This window comes from Hypomesus nipponensis, chromosome 21 (genome assembly GCF_054491055.1).
Source record: "Hypomesus nipponensis isolate SF chromosome 21, ASM5449105v1, whole genome shotgun sequence".
Lineage (NCBI taxonomy): Eukaryota > Metazoa > Chordata > Actinopteri > Osmeriformes > Osmeridae > Hypomesus > Hypomesus nipponensis.
This window is the reverse complement of record NC_140381.1, coordinates 13,397,209-13,411,043: the sequence shown is the minus strand read 5'-3', so window position 1 is coordinate 13,411,043 and position 13,835 is coordinate 13,397,209. Positions and strand designations below refer to the sequence as shown.

The window sequence follows — 13,835 nt, the reverse complement described above, 5'->3', positions numbered from 1 at the left end:
ACATGGACACAGAACTTAAGCGTCAGGGCAAAGAACTAGATAGTGCACGTTATGATGATCAAGTGCAGAGCATCTTGTCAGAATTTGACAGGCTCTTTGATGACTTTGCATCCATTGAGCCTGTTGTCAGTTGTCTCAGTTTTCCATTTGGGGAAAATATAAATGTGGATTGTGTGACGTCCAAAGTGGCTTCACTATTCAACCTGGATAGCTGTACTATTGAGAATGAGATCCTCACACTGAAAAATGACTCAAATCCAGAGCAACACCTGACATGAATGTCCAATTCTGGAATCTAATGCAGAAAGAGAAGTACCCCAACCTAAGAAAAACTGCACAGAATTTGACTGCACTTTTTGGATCAACATATTTGTGTGAGTCTGCCTTTTCACATATGAAAATCATCAAGTCAAAACACAGATCCACCATGACTGATGACCATCTTGAAGTTTGCTTACGGCTGGCACTCAGCTCTTACTGTCCGGACTATGAGAGACTAGCTTCCTCCTCTCAGTGCCAGAAATCCCACTAAGGTAGCGAAATACCACTTTTCCAACTTGAATTAGGCATTGTATTATTTGGGTTGTTTGTATGTTGTGTTGTTAGGGTCCAGTCCTAGGCCTACTTGTTTCCTTTACTTTTCTTTACTTTCGTTATGGCTTGGTAGATCTCAATACACTATCAACTTTAAAAGTAGATCTTGGTTCAAAAAAGGTTGGGCACCCCTGCTTTACGGCTACAAGACCACAGCTTGTCTGCACAATATCTTTGCGTTTCATTTTATTAACTCATTTCATACATTTAAAAAATGTAATTAGCTATATACCGCTTCTGCTGATTCCTGATCAGTGTGGGTCCTTTTCACCCCACTACCTTTCTCAAGAATTATTGTTGCATCAGATGAATCAGATGGCACAGAGGATAAGGTGTCTGACAAATTTGACTCAAATGAAATTTCTGCTCGATCTTGTTGAAGCACAACTGCAAGACAGTTAAAATACAAAAAAATGGTTATACCTTCACATCTCTAAATTACTCATCAATAAAAAAAGCACATTACAGTTCATGATCCTCTTTTTTCCCTAACAAAGCTAAGTCTTACCGCTAGACTTTTCTGTGGACACATTGATGGTAAGGTCCCCTGCTTGTAAAAGTTCCTCAAACACATCTGCATCCACCTCTGTCCCTGATTCATCTGTCAAGTGCAAGTCTGTCTGTACAGGAAGACCTAACTTTCCTAATACTGAGAGAATATCAGATTTAGAAAAATGGTTCTTTAAAAACTTCTATTGACATTTTTATTATTATAATCTCTGAGCGGTGTGCAGAATACTTGATATACATTTTACATCATACACCAATTGGAAATTTTGACTTGCTCACATGATTGATTGGTCAACATAATAAACACCAATGATAGGTGAGGCAATCATACATTACTTGCCTTGTAGTGGCAGCATCATACATTTAAGAAATTCAAGACTTGCATGTACAGTAAGTAATGTCACATTAAATAATGTATTTAAACTCTAGCTAGTGTGGTGTGTCACTGTCTTCAATGCCACAGGCTTTTCTGTCAAAAGAAACGTTTTCATTTCCAGCACATTCAGTGAAGTTTGGATAGCAACAGCAGCTAGGCTAGCTTGCTCGACTGAGACCGACAGAAATTGTCGCTTTTGGCTTTTTTACTGATAATGATCGCTTCCAGCAAACTTCTTTTGAATTTGCCATTTCCTCCTAAATAAATGTCCAGCTTATTTACGTGTTTGCGGGCATATTTTCAGTTAGTAGTTGGTACACTGTTTGAATCGCGATTCCATCTGAAAAATACTGCCGGTGACAACGTTGTTAGAAAAGCTTGTATGTATCAAAGGGGGTTCGGCTTGTTTCATAATAAACTGACCCATTTGCAACCGACGCAAGCAAGCACACAATACAATTTCCCCAGAAATTATACCCTCTCTCCTCTTTAGCGATGCTATAGACATTGATTCTAACATTTCACTGGGTCTTGCAGCTGTTTGATTGACTCAAATTATTATAAAATGTTATGTTTTAGCCATTTGCCTACTTTAGCAAGTCACAGTATTTCAAAGCACATATTATGTAACTGAGAAGATGCAGTAAATAATTCCTCTTTCAAGTAAGCCCCCGTTCAAGTGTTAGCCATCAAATTAGCTGCACGGTCTGTAGCTAGAGATATTGGGACGAAGATGCAATACAGTACGTAACAGAACGTGTTTATTCTGCAGAAATTGTGTACATTTTTTATGTAACAAATACGATTTTTATAACACCTCAATTGTTATCATTTGTAGGCTATATTATTACAGCTCATCTTCGTTGGTCAAAAGCACAATCTTTACCCGGACGTGACCTGTGCATGAAAAAGTGGAACTTATGTAGGCTACTTAGTGTAGTGCCTCAAAAAGTTAATGTCAGGCCCTGAATGATCACTAGATATAAAGAAAACGTTGACTTCCACTCGGTGCTATTCACTGACAGCCAAAATAAATTGTATATGTGCACTGCTGTTCATAGACGAGCTCCAGGTGTCGTTGCTGCGTTGCTAAATGATAGCAACTCACCGGGAGACTTTATCAACTCTCCACTCATTCTCCTCGGTACAATGAACAATCCATTTAATTGGCTTTGACGGCCATAAGGTCGACTTGGTTCAAAATTATACGGCTGCGGGCCATCATATACATTCGTCGTTCTTGCCACCTCTTCTTCATCCCAGTAGATCGCCATAGTTCTAGTACTAGACTGAGGCTACTCTCCTCCACGACTCCCCAACGTGACGTCATCGCCGAATTGCGCTAATATGCTAATGATAACACAAAAAACGTAAAAAATTGGTCTTAAACACCATTTTGAGATACCATTTTGAGATTTCTTGAATAATATACATATCTTGAGTGCTTTATGTACCCATTAATCAACAGTGGTGGTTAACCTGCCATATGGACTTTAAGCCCCTTTCATACTCCCAAAAAAATTCCAGAGAATCTGACCTGGAGAATGTGTGGCCCTGTGGGACGTGTTAACATAATGCGTGTAATTTGAGAGTGGCAGAGCCTTGACTTCAGCGACGATGCATGGAGCACCCATGTTGAAGGGATCATCATATCATTCTGCCTTTTATTAATTTAATCAAAAAACGGCTCTCCCGTCGTTCACTTAAAAGAGCCTGAGCGGCACAGTCGAGACTGTCTATTTAACTCTAAGTGTCGGCCAGAACAGCAAGCTTGCTAATCTGTTAAGCAATTTTTAATGACTACTCCGTCTGCCTCTGACATTTGTATTTTTCTGCTTAGCATGATATCGACACGCTAGCAAACATTATCGACTGTACATTAGCTTACCGAACATGATCCACATGGCAGCCCTACCCGCAGACTTCGACGCACGTTTATACCAAGACGCAGATTTATACGGTTATATGAAAATAACTTAATTTGCAAGTAGATTATGTAAAAATGTTAAACACTGACTTTCCGTGTGTTTTAAATGACTCTACTCCTTCTGCCTCTGAAATTTGAATTTTGTCAGCCTTGATATCGATACACAAATGCTAGCAAACAAGTGTACATTCTAGCTTAGCGAACGTTAGCCACATGGCAGCCCTACACGCAGACTTCGACGCACGTTTTTACCAAGACGCAGATTTATACACAAAAATAACTTAATTTGCAACATTTATTGGGATTATTTTGTAACTAATTAAAGTTAAAGTAGAAAACACGATTGCCTTTGGAGAAGGGAGTCTATGATCAGGTGGGAAAACAGCACTAGATTCTTATCCAGGGGGCAAAGTACATTCATACTGCATATTGCTTTATCCTTCAAATGTAAGACAGGTCAGGCAAAGACAAAATCTTGACAGTTAAAGTTTGTGTGTTTGCATGAACAGGCCTGCGATCTAGTGTACTTGAATTAACTATTGTCATGTTCAAATGATTTACTTTGGTATACCGCAGGAAAAGCGATGTGTGGTGACTCCCAATGGAATGCATCAAGAGAAACTTCAAAGCGGGTCAACAAGTTGGATGAAGAAGGTGTGGAAATTGCTGTGTGTAGACATGGATTTCTTCTCAAAGGTTGGTATGGGTCTGATTAAGTAGTAGTAAAAAAAAATATATATATATTTATATGATCTAATGCCTCTTTCATGTGCATTGTGCTTTTTTTTAAAGGTCTGAATATGTATAGAGGAAAAATCTTTGCATATCCAATGTTTCTCCAAAAAGAGTTCCAGAGTACTACATTTTTGGCCATGGATGTGACCTGCCGATGTGGATGTGCCATACTTGACAAAAGTGTCAGAGGCCCTGACTCATCTTCAACCCCTTCAGGAAATGAGGCACTGCTTGTCTGTGATGCATGCCAAAGCCCACAATACAAAATGCGAGGTGATGCTTTTAGCTACTTGACCTTTACATTTTAGAGTATGATGTGGCAAACTGAGTGTAAAATGCCATAATAAATGACAATAGCCATACCACAGTGGTCTGGACTGACCCATACAACAACCTAGGAGCATGTTTAAAGTTTTTCTGTAGCCCCTAAGTGCTGCCCTCTAAAGTTGGTAATCTCAGGATATGCTTCAATAACGTGTTGTCAGACCGCTTTACACATTGGGCCCTATCTTGCACCCAGCGCAATTGACTTAGTCAACGACGCAAGTGTCATTCCTAGTTTGCACTCGACGCAAAGCCGACTTTTCCCTCCACAGACGCACGTCGAAATGACTTTGCGCTCCCGTGGGCGGTTCAGCGAAAAAGGAGGCGTGTTCCGGCGCAAACGTTCCCTGGTGCTATTTTGCAGTTTCCGACAAACAATTCCGCCACTGACCGGGAAAAACGTGGTTTAAAGTCAATGGCGTAATATTCAGATGCTATTTTAAGGGCGCAAGCTTGGTCCGTGCGCACTGCTGGCGAGGCCAGGGTCTTCTTTCTGCAAAGCTAAGTTACTTTGTTTTGATTTATGGCGTGTTACATTTCTTCAATGATTATAAAAATATTTTCATAAGAAATTTCTATGTATGTGAACTTCATTTGTAACAACGGTAGCAATTTCCTCCCATGACTGTTTAACCAAAGCTAACCCAGCCCTACACGCAGACTTCGACGCACGTTTTTACCAAGACGCAGATTTATACACAAAAATAACTTAATTTGCAACATTTATTGGGATTATTTTGTAACTAATTAAAGTTAAAGTAGAAAACACGATTGCCTTTGGAGAAGGGAGTCTATGATCAGGTGGGAAAACAGCACTAGATTCTTATCCAGGGGGCAAAGTACATTCATACTGCATATTGCTTTATCCTTCAAATGTAAGACAGGTCAGGCAAAGACAAAATCTTGACAGTTAAAGTTTGTGTGTTTGCATGAACAGGCCTGCGATCTAGTGTACTTGAATTAACTATTGTCATGTTCAAATGATTTACTTTGGTATACCGCAGGAAAAGCGATGTGTGGTGACTCCCAATGGAATGCATCAAGAGAAACTTCAAAGCGGGTCAACAAGTTGGATGAAGAAGGTGTGGAAATTGCTGTGTGTAGACATGGATTTCTTCTCAAAGGTTGGTATGGGTCTGATTAAGTAGTAGTAAAAAAAAATATATATATATTTATATGATCTAATGCCTCTTTCATGTGCATTGTGCTTTTTTTTAAAGGTCTGAATATGTATAGAGGAAAAATCTTTGCATATCCAATGTTTCTCCAAAAAGAGTTCCAGAGTACTACATTTTTGGCCATGGATGTGACCTGCCGATGTGGATGTGCCATACTTGACAAAAGTGTCAGAGGCCCTGACTCATCTTCAACCCCTTCAGGAAATGAGGCACTGCTTGTCTGTGATGCATGCCAAAGCCCACAATACAAAATGCGAGGTGATGCTTTTAGCTACTTGACCTTTACATTTTAGAGTATGATGTGGCAAACTGAGTGTAAAATGCCATAATAAATGACAATAGCCATACCACAGTGGTCTGGACTGACCCATACAACAACCTAGGAGCATGTTTAAAGTTTTTCTGTAGCCCCTAAGTGCTGCCCTCTAAAGTTGGTAATCTCAGGATATGCTTCAATAACGTGTGTCCACACCGCTTTACACATTGGGCCCTATCTTGCACCCAGCGCAATTGACTTAGTCAACGACGCAAGTGTCATTCCTAGTTTGCACTCGACGCAAAGCCGACTTTTCCCTCCACAGACGCACGTCGAAATGACTTTGCGCTCCCGTGGGCGGTTCAGCGAAAAAGGAGGCGTGTTCCGGCGCAAACGTTCCCTGGTGCTATTTTGCAGTTTCCGACAAACATTCCGCCACTGACCGGGAAAAACGTGGTATAAAGTCAATGGCGTAATATTCAGATGCTATTTTAAGGGCGCAAGCTTGGTCCGTGCGCACTGCTGGCGAGGCCAGGGTCTTCTTTCTGCAAAGCTAAGTTACTTTGTTTTGATTTATGGCGTGTTACATTTCTTCAATGATTATAAAAATATTTTCATAAGAAATTTCTATGTATGTGAACTTCATTTGTAACAACGGTAGCAATTTCCTCCCATGACTGTTTAACCAAAGCTAATTTGGTTAGGTTTCTTCTCCCATGCCCATCAGAATCAGAATTCGGTTTATTCGCCATGAAGCTTATGTTACACAAATACGCGATTTGCTGTGGTAGGAAGGTGCAAACAATAAACATATGCTGGTATAAATTAAGTACATTACTTAAACTAATTCTAAGAACTAAACAATTTTAAAATATAACAATTTAAAAAAATTAAATATATGTAAAAATAAGAATAATAATTTGATTGAGTAGCATGAGTGGCCAATTTAGTGCAATGAGAAAACTGCTCTGCCTTTCTCATACAATGTCACTTCTCTATCTTTTACGGCCCTGACGACAACGTCGATCTCCTCGGCTGTGAACCTCTGGCGTGCGCCTGGCAAATTTGCCGTTATAATAGCAATTCGCTATGGAACAAGCGCTGCTCTTAAAGGGAATGTGAGATGATGCTCTGATTGGTTTATTGCACGTTAGCCCAAATAACACCCATTAGTAATGTGGCTACTTCAGACCAACCCTTTTTAGATTTGCGCCAGGCGCAAAGTCATTTATCCTGCCGGCAAAATAACAACCAAGCTGAAGTCACGCCCACAAAGTTACTTGCGCTTTGCGTTTTGATACTTGCGTTTCAGATCGTCAAAATAGGGGGGGATTATCTTCTTCCTGTAGATTCTGTGGACTGCAAGGCGCCGGCACCACTCTCAGTAAAGTAGTATAGTGAATAGTTTTCTCTCCAGATGTTCCCTTACCACCAGGTATATGACCAAGTCAGGTTTGTAAGCTTATTTCCCTCTGCCAGCCTGCAAATGTACATGTTTTACAAAATTGTATTGTGATTTTGTTTTGTTCTTCACAGTAAGAACTGACATGCTGACTGTCCATGCTATGGGGTGGAATGAACGGAAAGAGAATGGCCTCTATATAGCCTTGTCTTCTAGATTGAAGAAGGTATGTTCACGTACTGAAGATGATTAACTATTTAAAGCAGTTACATTTAAACGTAACTTTTACTTATTATACCCAAAATGCATCACGTTGTTATAGTACCCCCTAGTAGACATTGTAGCGGTACAGGACCTCTGGTAGTTTAAAAGACTGCCTTCTGTATTGCTGTTTTCAGACAGTAGAGAAGACTGTGGATGTAGCTGAGAGCCTGAAGACAATGCAGGAGCAAACGCATTGCTGTGATGACATGCTGAAACAATGGGTTGTTGATGTCAAGCAGTGGGCCAGTAGCAGTAAGAAAAATACTTAATATATAAACACTCTTGGTTGTCACTTGGTTGTAATGCATATCTGTAGCTTAAATGTTAAAAGTGTATTTATTTTATCTTTAATCAAGGAAGTGCAGCACCTGGTCCTGTTGATGCTCCAAGTTTGCAGATCACAATTGAAGCACTCTTTGTGAGCATTTGTCAGAAAAAGCACTACTTTTACAGACAGAATGGTATGTATAGTGTAAACATAACTAATGCATATAAATCTTCGGCTATACTGATATCTTCATTACCATGGCAGCTCTTTTTACGTACTATTGTTTTTACTGTATTTGCAGATCGCAACAAAAGGCGACAGAAAATAACTCAAAAGATAGCCCAGGAAAGGAAACGGTTGCTGGTGACCTTGTGGACACAGACTTAGTTGTGCAGAAACTCTCTAACAAAGCTGCAGAGAGCATGATCTTGCCTTGGCAGGAACAGAACACAGGTGTTGCATCAAGATTTAACTTTAAGTATGCATATAAAATGTCATCAAATTTGTTTATTAATGTCAAATGTTTTATTCCTTTACAGACGGTGTGGACATCCTCACAAGGAAGAAGCTCTTTGACCAAGTAATGCTTGCCTCACGACTAAAAGAGGAAAAGCAGATCCTTGTGAAGGAGATGCTGCTGCACTGCCAGTACCTCAAGGACTCAGTGGCAAAGGTCCAGACACTGATGGGCACTGTTTTAGTGAGCACACAGACAGGAAGTAAGTGTAAATCAAATTATCTACATGCACTTTCAAATTTATAGGTCAAACTATTTAAGTGGCAACCAATCCTGCTAGTATAGTCTTCGGTAAATTAATTTCAACATAAATTAACATTTCCAGGCTTGCCAAATGGATTAACCGAGGAGGGGTCCACTCAGTCACAGCTGTAATCGCCTGAGACTTAACTTGATATACTGTGATGTATAGGCTACTGTGTGTTCTGTCCCTTTGATGTCTACCTGTAATAGCCCAGGCGAGTCAGTTGCAACAGAGGCTGCCTCCAGAGCATGACTGCAGCAGAGCACTATTTGTAAATGAGTGGTAGAACATAACACTTAACTTATAACATGGATGAGTCGGTGACCTAGCTAACGTTTTCGGGTTTTCGTTTTAGATTCACTGTTAGGTAAGGGATTGCGCTGGCTCCGCCTTCCCATTGCGGGGAGGGCCAGTGGCTACTAGGTTTTGGTTTTATTTTCACTAACTCAGTCTTGTTTTTCTGTTCAATAAACGTTGGTATTATTTTTTACATACTTTGACTTGCGTGGTTGGACTCACCTTATGTTGGCTGGCAGATTGGACAATTGGGAAATTATGGGGATAAATTATGAATTTATTATTCATCATATATTTATTAATCATATATTTCAATTATCCAGATTGTTTTTTAAAAATTCTGATTTAACTCTGTATAACTCGAGACAACTGTCATCTCAATATTAAGGCTACCACAGACGTTAATATTGATTAGTGACCATTAGTGAAAATCCGAGTGGATGAGGTTGAAGTTCTGTGTGTAATTGAAGGTGCGTTTGACTTCATGCAGCGCCGGCGTCGCCTGCCCGGCTGACTTGACGCAGCCAATGGTATTCTCAGATTCAAGGCAGCTGGCTATCGACGCCACTGGCGCTGCATGAAGTCGAATGCACCTACAGAAGCATTTTCTGTTGATAGAAATTAGTGGGAATATTTGGAGCCTGAATAATGGAGCAACATGCAAATTTTCAGCCCGGTAGCAGCATACATTGGAGTACAAAACAAATTTTTGATTTGGAAAATGAACATTTCAAGGTGGCGCTGTTGAGCCTCTATCTGGCTTAGAGGTAAAACCATATGAAAAAAAAGTATTTACTACACACAGCTGTACCTGTCGTTCCCCCCGACCGATCCGGGGATCTCAGCTAGGATTGAAGCCTGCCTCGCAGACATCTCCGCCTGGATGACCGAGCACCACCTCCAGCTGAACCTCGCCAAAACTGAACTTCTCATCATCCCGGCTAAACCCTCCATCTCCCACGATCTGTCAATCACCCTGGGATCTGCGACGGTGACCCCCTCATCCTCTGCCAGGAACCTCGGGGTTACCATGGATGACGAGCTCTCCCTCACGGGCCACATCGCCGCAGTCTCCCGGTCTTATAGATTTACCCTCTACAACATCCGGAAGATCAGGAGATACCTGTCTGAGCACTCCACCCAGCTGCTAGTCCAAGCACTGGTCCTTTCCAAGTTGGACTACTGCAACTCGCTGCTCGCCGGTCTCCCAGCATGTGCAACCCGCCCTCTTCAGAGGATTCAGAACGCGGCGGCCCGCCTGGTCTACAATCTACCCAGACGCTCCCATGTTACCCCGCTCCTCATCTCTCTCCACTGGCTACCCATCAATGCCCGTATCAGGTTCAAGACCCTGGTACTGACCTTCCGAGCAGTGAACGGGACTGCACCCGTCTACATCTCTCCTGCAGTCTCTCCTGCAACCTTACACCCCCACCCGTCACCTACGGTCTTCTTCAGACAACCGCCTGGTGGTCCCACCGCTCAAGACTGCCCGGTCCCAACACAAGCTCTTCTCCTGCCTGGCCCCCCAATGGTGGAACCAGCTCCCCACCTCCATCAGGGACACTGACTGTCTCCCCACCTTCAAGAAAAGGTTCAAGACGCACTTGTTCCGGGAGTACAACGGCACTTAAGAATGCTTGGCTGGACTTGTTAGTTAGTATCCTCCAGGATCACAATGACTCTTATTAAGTGACTCATTGCTCTTTTAGGTTAGATATAACGAAGCTAAGTCTTGTACTCGCTGTGAAATATGTTACTGTTGATTGTCTTCTACAGGTACAGTCCTGCACTTTTGTGGTTCATGTTGTTTTAATTTGTAACTTGTATAACTGCATGCTCTTATGGGTCTTCCCTTTTGGCACTTGTTTAGCTTTTTCACAATGTATGCTTCATGTTTTTGGCTACTTGCAATGTTTGGGACAATCTCGTTGTTATGCTCAGTGACCTATGCTCTTTTGTAAAGCTCTCTCTTGGAAGTCGCTTTGGATAAAAGCGTCTGCTAAATGAATAAATGTAAATGTAAATGTACTAGTCCGAAATATTCGACAGGGCAAGCCACAAACATGTACCACCAAGGACAACAAACCCCTAACCCTAGCGTGGTCTGTTAGACCATGTCTTGTGCAGAGCAACTAATCATCTTTTAAGTTTGGGGATAAACAAATGCACAAGTGGATCTGTACCCTAATATTGTTTGTGCTAAACCAGGACTATGTGCCACCAAAACATAATTTGACTTTGACCACTGATGTTGTCTATTTAGATTATGAATGGTCTTGGAATCTATACTTGTTAAGATTCCTCACTGCAATGGCAGATTTTGATTTTAAAAAGACTTGTTGACTGTCGTACAACAAAATCAAATCCATTTTTGGAAAGGTCTTAGCTTGCGGGTTCATTTATGTAAATTTGACACATTTCTGTAAACCCTTATGTGATATATTGACCTTTGAACCCTTGCCAGGGGTCATCTTAAAGCCCTATATTTAGTAGTAGTATGGTAATTAGGGTTAGGGTTCCTTTCATGGCACATAGTCCTGGCTTGGTACAGTGAATAACTGTGGTTAGATAAACTGTGTCTTTCAGTTTCATAACCCAAGCCCCTACACGGGATCAACAGCGCCACCTAGAAAAGGTAATTTCCTAAAATTCAATTCATTTTTTTTCCCCATCTGAAGCTAGGATCAGCCTGGGATTTCGTATTTAGACCAATATTGACCCTCTTCACATCATACTGGAACCATGTTTGAAGATTATGATGTAAAATAATGTTAGGTAAAGTTTCCATATAAAGATATTAAAATTTTGACTTTTCGAGTACTGATACATTTTGTCTTTCATAAAAGACCAATGAATGTATATTTGTCATATTAAGTGATTTAAATGTAACTGAGGACAAAGATCTTCTCAAAAAATCAGTTTTTAAATTGAAAGTAAAAAAGAACTACATTTCCCACAACCCACATGTTTTAACGCCAATATGCGCCATATTTGTAGTCCACGTAAGTTCACTATGGTTATCATTTTAGTTAAGTGTAGCCCACATTATATAAAGACCTATTCAATTACTTAAAAAACTTGTATAAGTCTTACCACGTGTTCAACATGCAAAAAATGAGAATATATAATGAATAATTCATATAGCCTTCCTTCATGCCATCACCTTTATTAAGGCATGGATTATTCTGAATACAACGTCATCGCGCCGCACTCCCAGTACAGATTATTAATATTCAGCCACATGGAATCCATCATTTAACATTGTATATAATGTTGTGTTAGTAAGATAACAAATTTACATCCGCTTGTGATGGCCTAACTTTTAATCTAAGTCTTCTCTTCATAGGTAGTCTACTCTTACCTCCACCAAGCAAAGGATCAGACGGTTGCTTGTAGGCTTACATAAGTGAGTCCAACCATGCAAGTCAATGTTTATAAAAGTAATACCAAAGTTTATTAAACAGAAAAACAAGACTGAGTTAGTGAAAATAAAACCAAAACCTGGTAGCCGCTGGCCCTCCCCACAATGCGAAGGCGGAGCCAGCGCGCTCCCTTATCTAACAGTGAATCTAAAACAAAAACCCGAAAACGTTAGGTCACCAACTCACCCATGTTATAAGTTAAGTGTTATGGAGGCAGCCAAGTTGAACCACAATCGATGCCCAGAACCCAGGAAGTGACTAAATGACTAAATGTAAATGTATGTCAATAACAAACAAAACATGAACAGAAAAAAAGACAGTGGCCTTAACCGTATCACAACAAGCTCATAAAATGTTACAGTGTATATCAATAACAAATACACAATGGGGAACTCTTAGAACAATAACCAGGCAGCTAGGCAAAGACATATTAACAGCAGGCTTCCAGGTATCCTCCCATTCTTTTACACTGTGAAAAAAAATACACATCAGATTCAGAATATGGTTTATTCACTATGTATGTGAACAAACACAGAATTGACTGTGGCAGGGAGGGGCAAACAATAAACTTATTGTCTTAAATTAAGTAAAAGTGCAAAAGTTGAACTATTTCTTAGAACTAAAATCTAAGAATAAAGCAATTAAAAAATAAAATATATATACAAATAAGAATAAGACTAAGTACTACAATTTTGATAACAATTTTGTTACTTTATCAAAAATTTGTGAAATACAGTGATCAACGTTATCTTATTTTACAATTTCACCATGAGATTATGTGACTTAAGTTAAAGGTCCCCATGGCATGCTGTTTTTGGATGCTTTTATATAGGCCTTAGTGGTCCCCCAATACTGTGCCTTCGTGCAGAATTACAGCAACTACGAGCAGTCCCACAATGAGCTTTCCTCAGGATGTGCCGTTTCTGTGTTTGTAGTTTTAAATGCTATGAGGAGGAGAGAGGCGAGGCTAACTGCCTTTGGTCGTTTGCAAACCATGATGTCTTTCAGGGAAAAACAATAACGGCTTGCACAGTCGTAGCTCATTTTATCATTGGTGGGCCAAATTCTTTGGACGGCCAAAGCAGAGAAAGGGGAGGTAACCTTTCCCCTTATGACGACATAAGAGGAAAATTCCAGATGGGCCCATCTGAGCTTAAATTTTCTCAAAGGCGGAGCAGGATATCCAGGGCTTGGTTTACACCTATTGCAATTTCTAGTCACTGGGGGACCATAGGTAGGATAGGGGAACTCATATTAATGTTAAATAACCTCCTAAAGTGAAGTTTTCATGTCATGGGACCTTTAACACTGGTATAAGTAAGGGTTTGGAGAAGCACATTTTGTCATATTGGCTTGAATAAAATTCAAATCTTAATAGTAATCAAATCAAATGCTTGGACAGTAATATGAATCTGGTATCTGTGGCTGTTACAGGACTATAATTAACACAAAGAATAACAAATCTTTATTGGTGTAGCTGGGTGGTAAACCTTAGGACATACAGTTTTCTGTTTAAAC

At 40.4% G+C, this 13,835-nt stretch overlaps 1 protein-coding gene across 2 annotated transcripts; it reads left to right on the top strand.

The window, feature by feature from the left end:
* The first annotated feature begins 1,136 nt into the window (after positions 1–1,136).
* On the top strand, positions 1,137–9,921 carry LOC146238077 (uncharacterized). Of its 2 annotated transcripts, none has more exons than XM_084686004.1 (11): positions 1,137–3,440; positions 3,984–4,103; positions 4,200–4,415; positions 5,471–5,590; positions 5,687–5,902; positions 7,437–7,528; positions 7,701–7,818; positions 7,923–8,027; positions 8,136–8,287; positions 8,374–8,553; positions 8,677–9,921. In XM_084686004.1, the coding sequence occupies exons 1-9, from the start codon at positions 3,374–3,376 to the stop codon at positions 8,219–8,221; spliced, it is 1,140 nt and encodes a 379-aa protein (XP_084542130.1). In that variant the 5' UTR covers positions 1,137–3,373; the 3' UTR covers positions 8,222–8,287; positions 8,374–8,553; positions 8,677–9,921. The 2 variants fall into 2 exon arrangements, with proteins under 2 accessions (XP_084542130.1, XP_084542131.1); XM_084686005.1 differs by having other exon boundaries at positions 1,139–3,780; positions 8,677–9,920.
* The last annotated feature ends 3,914 nt before the right edge of the window (positions 9,922–13,835 follow it).